At 48.2% G+C, this 14,859-nt stretch overlaps 1 protein-coding gene across 1 annotated transcript in view; it reads right to left on the bottom strand.

Moving 5' to 3' along the window:
- The window catches only part of LOC119461848 (serine-protein kinase ATM), a 754,892-nt gene that overhangs the window by 258,463 nt on the left and 481,570 nt on the right, over window positions 1-14,859 (bottom strand). The window contains exons 44-45 of the mRNA XM_037723219.2: window positions 7,200-7,455; window positions 6,126-6,265 (exon numbers count right to left, since the gene is read on the bottom strand). Of these exons, the coding sequence (XP_037579147.2) occupies window positions 6,126-6,265; window positions 7,200-7,455 (396 nt within the window). The remainder of the gene's footprint in view (window positions 1-6,125; window positions 6,266-7,199; window positions 7,456-14,859) is intronic.

Below are 14,859 nucleotides of genomic sequence, written 5' to 3'. Positions count from 1 at the left end.
ATTCAAACGTGCCCTAAATTGTAACGCGCACCCGTTTTCCGTTTTCGTAAAAGCACTCATCCTTGGAATGTCACACCAGGCACTGGATACGTGGACGCGTGTCGTTTCGCACAAGCGCGAGGCATCGGAAACGAAGAGCGAGCGTCACGATGACGTCGTAGCGTCGTATAGTGTTACAGTAGAACCACGCTGTTATGTTCCTGGGGGCTGCGTTTTCCCGGCTGTTACGTCGTTTTCGGCCGGTCCCGGCAGAGCTCCCATAGAACCCAATGCATTGGTAACCCCGCTGTTGCATCGCAACTGTGGGACCGTTCCCGCATCATAGGTTGCGAACTACCACCCCGCGCCGGCCCGAGCGGCCATTTTTACTTTTCATGTCGCTTGGCTTAGTGGCTTGACGATGGCACTGGCCGCCCAAAGTGCCGGGGCCGACAACTATGACGTATTTTCTGTTTCCGCCAGAAAAAGTATGGCCCTTAAGATCCGTATTTGCTACATAAAGACGGTGTCTGTGACGCATTGTGGCCCTAAAATTGGTTTTGGCTCATAGATATCCCGTATAAACTGCAAGGGCGATAACGCAGTCGCCGCGCGCCGTATGCTGTATGTGAGAGTGAAAACGTGCGAGGGGAGCCGACGACCGCGTCTAATCTCGCGTGCACAAGAAAAGCAGCGAGGAAGCGCGCCTTCTTCCCTTGCGCTCGAGGCACCGGCGAGCGAGCGAGGGGGCAGGGATAGCGTGGCGGCCTTGTACTGTACTCTGGCATCAACTGCGTACTGCGCGGCAGTGCGCGGTCGTGCGGGCCGTATCTTGAAAGCGATCTGCGTTGGGGCAGAGTCGAGCAGTGTAGGTGTGTCGGCGGCTCGTAGCTTTGTGCGTGCTGTGTGTTCTTGGCGCTCAGTTTGCGTTTAAGCGATAGACAACAGCACGAAGGCCACTTCGCTCGCTTCTCCAGCGGCGCTTCCACACGCCGCCAGCGTTTGACAGCGCACGTCCGCACACATCGAGTGTGATGTGTCACAGCGTGTAGCAGCGCGTCGGCAACATCAACTAGAAAAGGAGAGAGTGCCGGCTTGGCGGGCTAGGCCAGCTGCAGCAAGCGGCAGGATCAGGTTTGAATAAAGGGAGGGGGAAAGGTCACGCCCGCGGCGGCAAGATCGCCGGGTCGAGGGATGCAGGCCCGCCTTGCACACGCACGCACACGTGCGCTAGCTTCGCATTCCGTCGCGGCGGATAAGGTGCTTCCGGTTGCCGCTCGCGTAAACATGACAATATTTGGGGCGAAATCTCTAGGCTGTCGGAGGGGGAAATTCGTTATATCGAGGGGGTCTCCTGCTGCCACTTCGTTACGTAGAGGTCTCAAATACATGTGCTTCTATGGAGTAATGGCAGGGAATAGAAAAACTTCGTTATATCCAGGAATTCGTTATATGAAGATTGGTTATAAGCAGGTTTAACTGTACAACAAATGATTGAGGACGTTAACTGAGCAAGTGTAAGAGTGGGGTTGAAGATTAATATACAGAAAACAAAGGTAATGTTCAATAGCCTCGCAAAGGAACAAGAATACAGGATCGCCAGTGAGCATCTGTAAAGGAGTACGTTTATCCAAGTCAACTACTCACCTGATCATGAGAAGGAAATTTACGGAAGAATAAAAATGGGTTGGAGTGCATACGGCAGGCATTGCCAAATCCTGACTGGGAGCTTACCATTGCCGTTGAAAAGAAGTGTGCAATCATTGCATTCTACCGGTGCTAACATATGGGGCAGAAAATTGGAGGTTAACAAAGAAGCTCGAGAACAAGTTAAGGACTGCACAAAGAGCGATGGAACGAAAAGTGTTACACCTAACGTTAAGAGACAGGAAGACAGCGGTGTGGATCAGAGAGCAAACGGGGATAACTGTTATTCTAATTGACAGGTCATGTAATGCGTAGGATGGATAACTGGTGGAGCATTAGTTACAGAATGGATACCAAGAGAAGGGAGGTGCAGTCGAGGTCAGCAGAAGAATAGGTGAAGTGATGAAATTTAGAAAATTTGCAGGCGGAAGTTGGAATCAGCTAGCACAAGACAGGGCAATTGGAGATCGCAAGGAAAGGCCTTCATCCTGCAGTGGACATAAATATAGGCTGATGATGATGATGATATATGAATTGAAATAAGAAAAAAAAAAGACAAAAAGGAGAATACAGATGAGCTGGCATTGCTAACGTGATTCGGAGTCTTCAGGGACCCGGAACAGATAGGGGTAGTCTGAGAGTTGGTCAGCTCCAGCTTCTGAGACCAGGTCACGGTGCCATGGCAGTACTCCACGGCGCCGGTCCAGCCCCGTGGTGCCGTCACCTGCCACCATCCAGTGCCACGGAAGCGACTGCCTGGCCACATCATCGACCAGGCGCACTACCGATTACGACCCTGTCCTGTGCCACATGAATCCACTGCCGCCACTGCGGAAGCGAGCCGCATCAAGCGACGACAGAGGCTGACGTCTGCATCACGTTGGAGTTACACAGGAGGCGTCTTTTGACACGCCGACCAGCTACCATGACATCGTGAAGGTCAGACTGCTTGCCCTTTGCCTTATTAGGAGTGAGAAACTATACTTTAAGAGTTGCTTTGTTGTGCATGAGTAGCGAGGACAGGGATTTGGCCTTTGTTTATAGAGTTATTCTTTGTAGTATTCTTTCGTCATTTTCTCTTCCCCGTTTTTGTGTTAATGTTTTTCTATCACTTTCTAGAGTGGCCAAAATCGTGACATTGACACAATGCGCAGGTGTTGTATTCTTGTGAATTCGCACTACGACTAAATAGTTCAAGTTTAGTGCTCGCTCTGTTCTTTCCTACGCCCTCTTGCAAAGTCATTGTTTCCACGTCGTGTACCCCCTAGACTTGCCATAGACTATAAAACTGGACGAATTGGTTGATCTTCATGGTGAAAGCAGCGCAACAGGAACGGCAACACAAGGCGTGCGTACTTCTGTCTTGTGCTGTTGTTCCTTTTCGCCTAGACTTGAACCAACTGGCCCAGCAACATGTTCTACAGACAACCTCGTGCTGCTGTCAGGAGTTGCGAGGAATGGATCGGCTCTCGTGGCCACAGCAAGCTTGTATGTTTGATTCTGTTTCTCTAGCATTCATTCATATAAGTTCAACACGCCAAGCTACTATAGTGTGTGCCACTATTAAGCAGTACTTCTACGTTAACAGTTCATGATAAGCGTGCACCACTCAATGCACCAAATACACCTGCAGCTTGGCAGGGGATGACCTACAACTTGAAACTAGTTGTAACAGATAAGTGTTGCAGACACCAGTCACTCATAATATTTAAAGGAATGTGTGCAGTGCACACAGGGCCTTTGTTTGTAATTACAAGCTGCAGCACTGCCATAATGGGCTTGAACTCGCCTTAAGCTGTGTAAGCTATAGCAGTCATGTTTCTTGAGCAAAGGCAGGAATTCCCTTGAGCATTTTCGAGCAGTCATTGAATAATTACTTTTGAAATGCCTGCTGCTGTGTTTGGAGCAGGTGTAAGGTTTCCACGAAAGTGCAAACAGGAAAACGAGTTTAGTGTAATGATGAACAACCATTTTTGCCCGATGAATTCACAAAGCATGTGAACCTAATTAGGAGAGCAGGCACGTGGCTAATAAACCTTCATATGCTTCAAATGCCATCCAGGCTGCCAGATTCGAGATCCTCTCTATGCACGAATGAGGAGAACAGGGGCTCGGTGTTGGCGTCAGGTTGGCCAACAGGCAATGAAGCTAATGAGTGGTGCTGGCTAACACTCCAAAGGCTAGATCTGGTAAATGACAAGATAGTGGACAGCTTGATGGTTGTACCCATACGCAATTGGTTGTGCAAAGCACGCATAATGCGGAGGTTCATCTCACACAGGTGACCAGTTATCTTTTTGGCCGCTTACATTTTCCCTTTATTATTTTCTACATTTCAATTGTGTGGGGATGCACGACTCTCACGCGTCCCCTAATGTTGTTTTCCCCGCATAGCTCACGTCTCCTGTAATCCGGCTTCTCCGTGTGGCTAAGCGCCGGCGGCGGTCGTAGTGGTTGCGGCGTATTGGAGAGATGACGCAAGTGTCGCAATGCTAACCCACCGAACGGCAGGGTGACTTGGGAGGAAAAGGTCGAAGGCGCTTCCTCTTTGGGTTGGGAGTCGGTGGCGATGCGGACGTCCCGCGCGTGCGCCACGCTGCGCGAGACTGTCTCGCGTGGCGCGTGCTAGGAGCAGGGTGCCGGTATGGACGAACACGGATCGTTCGAACGTGCCACCGTTCGCGTGACCATACACGTGAACGACTAGGCGATGGTGTCATAGCATGGGGCGAACATATTCGCTCGCTATCCGGTCGCGGTGAGTCGGACTTCCTTGCTGTGTCGCGCGCCCATGTGAATGTTCTATGCGTAATAATTCGGCTAGCATGTATTACTTTATGAAATGCGCAATAAATGCCCTTTTGTTTGTTTGCACTACTGTGTTGTCGCTCCTTTGTCCCAAGAGCGCGTGTTTGACCCCACAATTTCAACCATAGCTAATTACCCTATGCTTTCCTTGACTTTCCTGACTGTTGGCTCTGTATGGTCGAAGCTACTATAAGCAAACGTGACGAATGCTCACGCCCCCATCACGATGGTCAGAAGAGGTGCACATCGAGAGCATGTCAGCATTCAATCTAAGCGTTCGGCGAGCTCGAGCTGCATCGGCCAGGTGAGCAACAAATATTGTTGAAAGCATAGTTGACCTAATCATGAGCTGTAGGGGCTGGTTTGCAGAAGACACTTGATGTGATGGGCAAATTTGTTTACCTTAACAGCAATTAGGACAATGAAAAAAAAAAAGAAATCTGGGCTTTTATGTGCCAAAACTATGGTATGATTATAAGGCACGCCGTAGTGGGGGACTCAGGATTAATTTCGACTATCTGCCGTTCTTTTACGTCCACCCAACGCCCGGTACACAGGCGGTTTTGAATTTCGCCCCCACCGAAATCCCGCGGCCTTGAGCTTAGCAGTGCAATACCAAAGCCACCTCACCACTGCGGCGAGTAGGAGTTCGAAACTACATTTACTGTGTTTGAATGACACTGTCACTGTGGTGTTGACGTAATTCCAATCTGAAAAGTTTTACGGGTGATTACTGCAATTAGTACCTTTGCAGTGATGGAACGGCAGCCATCGGACTATTTGGTGCAGCGCAGGCAAAAACCTGATTTGGGGCAGCGACAAGCACCTGCCATGGTGGCTTAGGGTGTTGCGTTGCTAAGCCCGACGATGTGGCATCAAATCCTGGCTGCGACAGCTGCATTTTGATGGGGGCGAAATGGAAAAACACCTGTGTACCGTGCATTGGGTGGATGTTAAAGAACCCTAGGTGTTCTAAATCAATTCGCTATGGCGTGCCTCAAACATTTTGTGGTTTTTGACACAAAACCCCAGAATTTAATTATTAATCTGACAAGTAATTTTCGAGCAATGTCCAACATACATCTATATACCAGATAGAGGTTTCAGTTTAGAGTAACATAGTCTACACATATAGCGGAGCTGGTTGCACGCGCATCATTGAGCCATTTGGGCTAGACATTACTAAAATGGCCTTCCCTGTGCATATACACTGTATAAGAGCACTTTTATCATTTAAACTTGGAAGAGTCATGTGTTGGGTCGCATCAAGTGATGTAAAAAAGTTGGTGGATTTAGGGCCTATCAATAAGACTTAGACAGGTTTCAGACAGATGACACTGAGCACACAGCTTTTGTGAGATGCACATTACCTTCAGATGCAGCACACAAGCAGCAGCAAACTTGGATCAGAAGAGACTGACAAGCAATAAACTGATTTTGGTTACACTGACATTTTTAGCAATTTTGCTGTTGCCGATTTTGCCTGCTACTTGTCTGAATAAACTTGCCCAATGCAGGCTCTAGTGTCCTTTCACCATCAGAAGAAGGTATGCTCGTAGACTGACGAGCGAAACCTTTTTGTGAAATTATTTTTCCCAGGCCTTGACAAAACATTAATAAAATCCTCGAAGACGCACAAGTTTGTAAGCTTTATGAAAAATTTGGGGAGAGTCGGCTCTCTTCTTGCTCACCACCCATGGTCGTCGTGGGACAGCTGGCAGTCCCAATTAGCCAAACGCCAAGCACACTCGGCTTGCAACTCGGCCAGGTCGGGCGTGCTGGGCTCCAGGTAGGCGGCCAGCGTGTGGTAGAGGCCGCACTGCTTCAGGGCCTGCCAACCGCGGAAAGACGATGCATTCCGGCAAAGCCCACTTTAGATAACCGGTGCAACCCTTTTTGGCTAAAACATTGGTTGCGCATTGGCTTTCTACTTGTTTAAAAGCTTTAATGTGACTTCTACGCTAGTTTAGCTAGGGAGGGGGGGGTGGGCAGTGAAAGCGGGTGCGCGTTTGGTTCGGGGGGTGTTTTGGAAGTAGGGCAAATAATACCCAATGAATCAACGATGCGTTTTGACATTTTTTTCTGCATCTTGTTTAATTCGACCCACTGAATATTTAGATCACTTTCGTCTAAACAGGGTGAAATTAGCGGAACTCGATTGCAAGATCGGACTAGATATCCTTTGAGAGGAAACAGCACAAAATATAACGGGAGAGAGAACAGCGCTGTCCTTGTCTTATGCCCCATTATTTTTCCGCTCATGTCACGAACCAACCAGACCAAATGCTTACACTTCCATTGCTATTCTTTACTATTTTTGTTTTGTGTTGAGCTGGTGAAGGGGTTAGTTGCGGAAGTACTAAAAGAGATGTCAAGCGCAGCAGGGAGCCACACAGAGGATAGCTTGTCATGGCCCCGAGTGATAGGTTAAATGTTCAATAGAGATGACGATGAACAAATTTTCATTCTGTGAAGGTAATCTGCCCATTTATTCTTTGACTGCCAGAATAGGAGGCATGTTGCATAACTATATAACACTATTTTGCTGCCCTACATAGGTAGGGCGGCTGCAAGAGCACTTAGATGGGTTTTACAAAATGTGACCTGTCAAGGTGCCTCCCTCGCTCCTGCACTCTAATTTTCCATTAATAAAATACCAACTAGCCCAACTATCTATTTTATTACATCAAGGTTGAATGAACAGGCTTTGTAGGTTTTCTCGAGAGTAGGAGCACAATTCTAGCAAAATGTGCAAGTGCACCCACATGGCCGAGGCGGGCGTTGCGCCCCGTGGCCGCAAGGTCAGCCTGTGCCAACAGTGTGGGCCAGTGACCGCCCTGCTGCTCCGCCCAGTGGCGCCACAGCAGCAAGTGTGCCGGTCCCCCCAGTGCCAGGCACCGGCAGCCGGTCAGGGCATCCAGGTCCCCGAGGCCAGACAAGGAGGACAGCAGCACTGACTGCACCGGAGCTGCCTCTGCGGCACTCCAGTGCAAGAATGGGGCGCCCCCATCATCGCATGGCCTGCGCACGAGTTGAACCAACCTGGGTTAACACGGGTCTCCACCGGCGCTACAAAGTAATCTTTCATTACCTCACAGTCTGAAACATTCGTCAAGTCTAATATTTTTTTTTCTTGCAGTGGTGTTCACTCCATTTGTTTTTCACCATTTATGTTGAAAAGTTCATCTCGACGGCGAAAACTGAGGTTGACTCTGGAGCGGCATCGGCAAGGACACTTGTTTGTGCCACCTGGCATGACATTGAGACCACGCGCAGTTGAGATGGGACAACTTGGCGATGCCAATGTTAAATGACCATCATCTTATTGCTAGTCGTTCACAAGTCTGCTATAGGCTCTCTTGGAGTGACAGGGGGTGCACCAAGCACCTAGTCACATGGCAACCAGTGGTGGAACGATCATTTAACCCTTTAGCGCAGGCCTGGTTTGGCGCAGTGTTAAACATAGATCTATGTGCCAGATATGGCCTCAAGTTTAACTGAAATACCATTGGGATACGTTAAGGCTCGTTGGTATGGCATTTTTAGAAAAGATTGTATAGCGCATGTGAAAGAAGAATGCATACAGAAGACGGAGCACTAACTTCCAAAAGTGTTTTCTTCCTGGAAACAGTGACATACATATTTCTGCAATAATACGTGACAGAGATGCAATAATACGTGACAGGCCTGCGAAGGACCTGCACGGGACTCCATTGACGCATCGTCCACCATCTTGAACGTTTGCAAAACGTCAGTTAATCTAAACCGAGATTGCCAAGCTCGGTTTGCAGTCAACCGCGCTTAACGGCCTAACCAGCATTCACCTGCAGTGTAACTGCACTAACTGCGTCTTGCGATAACCGCAGTTGGGTTAACCGTGGTTCAGGCCGCCCGTGTAACAGGGGTACCAGTGAGCGTGGGCGCCATTCTGCACAGTGCCTTCGGCCAGCCGGAATAGTGGCCATGTCTGGGCGGATATCATGCACCTGTTCCTTAAGGGGGGACGCGGCTTTCGCATCGCGATATTTGGTCAAAAAAACGATTTTTTGAAAATCACATTTTCAGTTTGTATGACTTCTTTTCTATTTTATTTCAAAATTTCGTCACGGAAAATCGCGCGGAAATGATGTAAAAATTGTTTATCGAAGCTAAGGTGGCGAGGAGTTTCTCGAAAATAGCGAAAAAACGGCATTTTTCAAGCCGCGATATCTCCGCAACCGCGTAACCTACCGCCGCCATCTTGGTCTCTACGGATAGCGCGATTCTCCGTCTTCAAATCTGGCGCCTCGGCCAGCTGCACCAGGCAAGAGCAAGCGCACAGCAAGCAAAAGTTTCAAGGTCTCGCCATAGAGAAAGAAAAAAAAGTTAAGAGAGGACACTCCGCGAAATCTGGCCTCAGGAAGTACGTCACGACCACGTAACAAACTAGTGCTCTCACCAAACGCCAGAGGACGCAAGTGCGAAATACAAAAAGTTATCATCAATTAAACAGAATGTTTTTTACAAAATAATAATTATGCGCCTATATTTGACATGTTATTTATACATAAAAACAATTTATTCAACACACCTTACGTGGTTATTTTTGTTCAGCCGCACTGCCATAAGCAGCATCTACGATTTCGCGCCGAGAGTACTCGCCATACCAGCATGCGACAAGCCCAGGCATGACCATAGGCATGACAGCGGGAAGGTTTCGTCAACGTCGGCTGCTTCGGTGTTTTCGTGTGTGACAGCAGGTGAGGTACGTTTCAAGCGAAGCTTGTTGAATTACATGTTGTTGGGCTAGTTGGGTCATTGAATCAGAAAAAGGTTACAACTGCGCGAATAAGACGCCATGTAAGAAACATAAACACGCCCACACGCGTTGCGCTTCGTGTGGGTGGGCGTTTCTGTGTTTCTTACGTGGTGTCTTATTCGCGCAGTTGTAATCTTTTTCTGGAGCTTGTGAGGACGGCGAGGTTTGCTAAAAAAACAGTTTGCGGCTGTATGCGGCGGCAAGACGTGAACATTGTGCAACGTATGCAGAATCGCGTTCGGCTCGATGGAACGGAACGCCTCCGTCTCATCGTGGAACGCGTACAAGAACGCGTACAAGATTTCGCCCTAGTATAGCAAACTGGGGCACGGCGTCAAGCCGAGGCGACGCGTGCTGTGCGCTGAGCTCGGTGCGAAACATTAGGGAGTTCTCGAATAGCGTACGAAAAGCTTGCGGCGTAGCGGCGAACGCGTCGTACACTCGCGGCTCCCCTTAAGTGAAGCCCGCAACGCTACGCCCGCAAGCTTTGCTTTCGCTATTCGAAAACTCGAAAACTCCCTGTTGAGGAGCGGTCGCTGGGCCTCGCATGCTTCACGACGCGTTTCCCGAAGCCTCGGACCACGAATAAATCCTGGTGTGCATTTACTGACATTTTCAGACCGCGCTGATGCCATGCCGTCCGGCGGTCCAAGGTACGGCAGCTACTGCTGCGTTTCGTGGTGCTTGAACAATGGCAGAACCCACAAGAAGCCAGGGACGAGTTTCTTCCGCATACCACGGGACGGCAGGTGCGCTAAAGCTTTTGTATGGTTTGCATGTCTTCAAGGTTACTTTTCGTGCTTGCTCAGTGAGGCTAACAATAACAAAATCACTGTTCGAGCACTTCGCCTTCAGCTGATAGTTCATTGCCGATGCAGGATGACAGCATGGATGCAGTATGCCGGACGAGATGATCTCCTGAGTAAGCCGGCCAGCCTATTGTACGCAACGTACAGGGTTTGCAGCGACCATTTTACTGCTGAAAGTTTCATGGACCCTGGGCACACAAGGCTTACAAGAATGGCTGTTCCCAGTGTGCAACCAATTGCACCATGTAAGTGATTGACAGAAACTCAATTATCTGCGATAGCAGCCACTTCTTTTGAATCAGTGGTGACAGTTAACCTGGAAGATATTTGTAGCCGATGGAGAAACCTCGCTGTAGAAGTAACACTTCGAAAGTCTTAAATTTTGTGAATTGTGGGCTATTACCTTCCTAACAGCTTTACATTCCTGTCATTCTTTTATGCTATTGACCTGTGCAACTTGTTTTGAAATACATTGAAGGGCTATTTAACGTTAACTTGAAGCCTTCATGCACATGTACACATATACCTCGTATCAAAGAAAGCTGGCACTGTCGATAATTCCACAAACCACAAATTGCTTGTTTCTCTGTTGATGCATTCTCTTTTCTTCCACCTACCAATTCATGCGTTTGAAAGGGCGGTTTAAATTTCCCTGTGCTACAAGCTTTGTAACTTGTATCAACTACACATATATGCAGGTTCTCTGAGCATCGCTTCAAGTAGTGACTGGGACATGACTGCAGAAGCCGCACTGCAAGGTGTGGATGTGCTTCAGTTTTTGTTATTTTAAGCCTCTTACTGACAAATTGTTGTTGTTTCATTTCTTTAGGGTCTGCGGCAGAGGCTTCGAAAAGCGGCTCCCACACATTGAAGTGCCCCGAGGAGCAGGGTGTGTACAGTGTCGACTTGTCTTTTTTTTCGAACTGAGTTGACTGTTGACCAAACCTCTACAGGTGGCAGCTCCCATGTAGCTGGTGAAGGAGTTCCTGCTGACTGCGTCTTGCTGGAGGAAACCTTGGGCAGTCGCTCAGTTGTCACAAAGGGAACATGTGTGACTGGTGAGTTTACTGTTTGCTTCAACACTTATGTTCACTTCAACAGACTATTGATATAGAGACTTCCGCAGGCTGCTCGCAAGATTGTTCCGACAGCAGTGTCCGAGGTACTGAACAAGCTTCACAAGACTCTCCAGAAGATGTGTCCTCCAACAGCTCCACGCCTGAGTGCCCTACAGCAAATGGTGATTATGCTGTTATTGCAGCTGTTTTCAATGTGCAATATGAAATAGAATATGAATATGAAATAGAATATGAAGGTCAGCAGAGCAACGCAGGTCCTCAGTGCATCAGTTTCGATTGCTATCACGGCATTGGTGTATGCGAAAGTGCTGCCTGCCTCAGCCATCACTACAGCACAATTTTGTGATCGTATGGACAGGATTTTCGATGCCTTGAACAGCTCGAGTAAAAAGAAAACTTCGCAAAAGCTCCGGCATGCAATCGTGAAAAAGGATTCAGAGCTGATTGACTTTCTTCGAGGCCAGCCTCCCTGGATTGCATCATGGATGTTTGATGGCAGACGTCAACCACAAACCGTCGTTGGTTGGCAAATCACAATTCAGGCTATTTGTCAACTGTGGGACGACCTCTCCAAAAATTACAATTTTGAATACCTGCTAACACGCAGACTTCAACAGGATCCTCTGGAGAACATATTTGGCCACATAAGGCGAAAACAAGGTTGCAACACCAACCCCAATACAGCACAATTTATTTGTGGCCTGAAGCACATCTGCATAAGAAAACTCTTCAAACTGTCAGAATACGGAAATGTCGAGGATGATGAATGTGACCTCCTTCAGGAGCTCTCGCCATTCTCCCTCGCTAGTGCGTCTCTTGTGGATAATGAGGAGTGTGCACAGCCACAGCCTGACGACTTTCCCGCTCTAGACGATCTCTCTGAACTTGCGACCAACATTCACTCCCATATTATTGATGACTCCGCTACATATTATGTAGCTGGTTTTCTCATCAAATACTTTCTTCGGAATGCACGTGATACTTGCAGTTGCCCACAGATATTGATAGACGACAGCGAGACACTAAAGGGGACCCATCAGTATTTCACAATGCTCAAAGCATACCACGTCCCCCAGCAAACTTTTCGGAAATCTAACTGTGCCATCGGAAGCAGCTTTTGAATACGTACAACAACTTGAATGTCACTTTCTTGCCATTATTGAGGCCACTGCACATCACCTGAAAGTGTCTGATGTTTTGTATCACCATCTCTCAAGTGTTGGCGATTTTCATTTCTGCTCTGCTGGGTGTCGCGAGAAGTTTCTGAAAATGTTTTGCCGGGTTCGTTTATGTTGGCATGTGCGTTTTGTGAACTGAAACTTAGATAGGGTTAGGTTCCAGTCTTCAATTTCAGGTATACAGCTTGACAAGTTCAAAGCTTAGCAATTAGCGGCTACTTTACACAAAAGCATTCAAGTTGAACCGAATCCTGCAATAGCTTTGTTATAGTCATTACTTCGTTACATAAGACCTCATTATGGCCCTCTATCAAGTTCAACGGGACTAACCACTCCTTCGTTATGTCCATTCTTTTGTTTACCCACTATGAAGAGTATGACCTTAAAAAGAAATTATGCTTGGTAGCCTCTCTGTATTTTTGTAGCATATGCGGGCGAACTCTGCACGTTAGTGTGGGTCGTCGGTCACTATGTGCACTTTATCTCTCCAGCTCAAGTAATATAACGATAGCAAAAGCGCGTGTTGAAATATATTCAAGCGGGTAAGGAACACAGTATGAAGTGGGCATGGTTCACATTTTCATGCCTTTCGTATATTAGCTTCTCGTCAACCTCCTCACCACGCCCATCAAAACTTTTCATAAGATTGTCCAAAACTGCAGCTGTTGATGGGGTTGCGGACGCTGCCCCTTTATTATCATAGCTTGTGAGTCATAGCGCACTGTGTACAGCCTTTGTGAAAAATAATGACTGTGTTAACGCACTGTGTACAGCCTTTGTGAAAAAAAATGACAAGGATAAGGCACTATGTACAGCCTTTGTAAAAAAATGATGACAGTGACAATGCACTGTACAGCCTTTGTGAAAAACAATGACCGTGATAATGCACTATGTACAGCCTTTGTGAAAAACAATGACAGTGATAAGGCACTATGTACAGCCTTTGTAAAAAAATGAGTGATAACGCACTGTGTACAGCCTTTGTGAAAAACAATGACAGTGATAATGCACTATGTACAGCCTTTGTGAAAAACAATGAGAGTGATAACGCAATATGTACAGCCTTTGTAAAAAATGATGACAGTGATAACGCACTGTGTACAGCCTTTGTGAAAAACAATGACAGTGATAATGCACTGTGTGCAGCCTTTTTGAAAAATAATGAGCGAAAGTGGTTTTCTTCGGCTGTTAGCCCTCTGATACCGCTTTGTAGCACCAATTAAGGTCCACAATTTTGGATAAGTGATGACTACCATCTATTTCAACTTGGAAGCGTCACAGCAACGCCCAGACGCAAGTAACTTGGGCTCTAAGTTTTTGATGAGAGCGACACATAAGAAGAGGCAACAGGTCTGCAAGTGTTGTAGCATAAAGTCTGTCTTTCACATTCTGGGCAAGCTGCCCTACCTTTCCGAGGACGAACAGGCAACGTTGAAGCATCAAGTTCGCTTTTTTTTCTCATTTTGGGCAAGTTGCTCTTAAGAACAGCCAACACACTGTATTGTTGCTTTTCTGATATATTGTGTCGTGTGGTTTCTGTACGCTTTTTCTTTTCTGTGCATTACTTCTGTTAACCCGAGTCGTGACTCGGGACTTTATTGCTGTGTATACGTCACTTCTTCCTTCTTTATTAACTTTGTGCGCTGAGTTTTTGCCATAGATTGTGGTCTCCGGGTTCTCTCAAGCCGCCTTTGTACCTAAGGCGTAGGCTTGACGGTCAACTCCCTTGTGCTTGCCCTGTACTACCGGGGTTCGGCGGTATCAGGACTGGCAGAAACACGACAACGCACGATAGTGTAACAAGTACAAACAGGGTTTATTGCTCCAGGGGGAATTCGCTTGGAAGCAGGCTATAGAGTCGACCTCGACGTTTGTCGGGGTCGAGCGTGGTTGAACAAGGTAGGGCACGACAAAGGAAGGGAACAAGATGGTTACCTGAGCTCCGTCCTTCGTCGCGGCTGACGGTCAACTCCCTTGTGCTTGCCCTGTACTACCGGGGTTCGGCGGTATCAGGACTGGCAGAAACACGACAACGCACGATAGTGTAACAAGTACAAACAGGGTTTATTGCTCCAGGGGGAATTCGCTTGGAAGCAGGCTATAGAGTCGACCTCGACGTTTGTCGGGGTCGAGCGTGGTCGAACAAGGTAGGGCACGACAAAGAAAGGGAACAAGATGGTTACCTGAGCTCCGTCCTTCGTCGCGGCTCGCAGTCGTCTCCCTCCGTCCCCGGCGTGCGCCGGTCGCGCCGATCGCGACCGCCCCGCCTTGTTCTGGGCTCGGTCCAATGGGCGCGGGACTCCGCGGCCACGTGACGGTCTACGTATGTGACCGGTTCGACGGGAGGGGGTGAGCTCGCGCCGCCGGGAAGCCGCCTGGCCTTCCCGAGCGGGAGAACCGTGCAAGGAGCGTCTGCTCTACTCGCGTCTCCTGGCGCGCCTCTGGACGTGCGGAATTATCGGTTTCCATAATCCCCACATCCCTCCCCCCTTAAGACCGATGGTAACTTGGGCTCAAGTTACCCACTGAGCCTGGTGGGCTCACAACTCCAGGAGGTCGAC

The sequence above is a fragment of the Dermacentor silvarum genome, chromosome 8 (genome assembly GCF_013339745.2).
Source record: "Dermacentor silvarum isolate Dsil-2018 chromosome 8, BIME_Dsil_1.4, whole genome shotgun sequence".
In the NCBI taxonomy this organism is placed as follows: Eukaryota; Metazoa; Arthropoda; class Arachnida; order Ixodida; family Ixodidae; genus Dermacentor; species Dermacentor silvarum.
The sequence above is the reverse complement of the archived record's forward strand: the minus strand, read 5'-3'. Positions and strand labels throughout refer to the sequence as shown.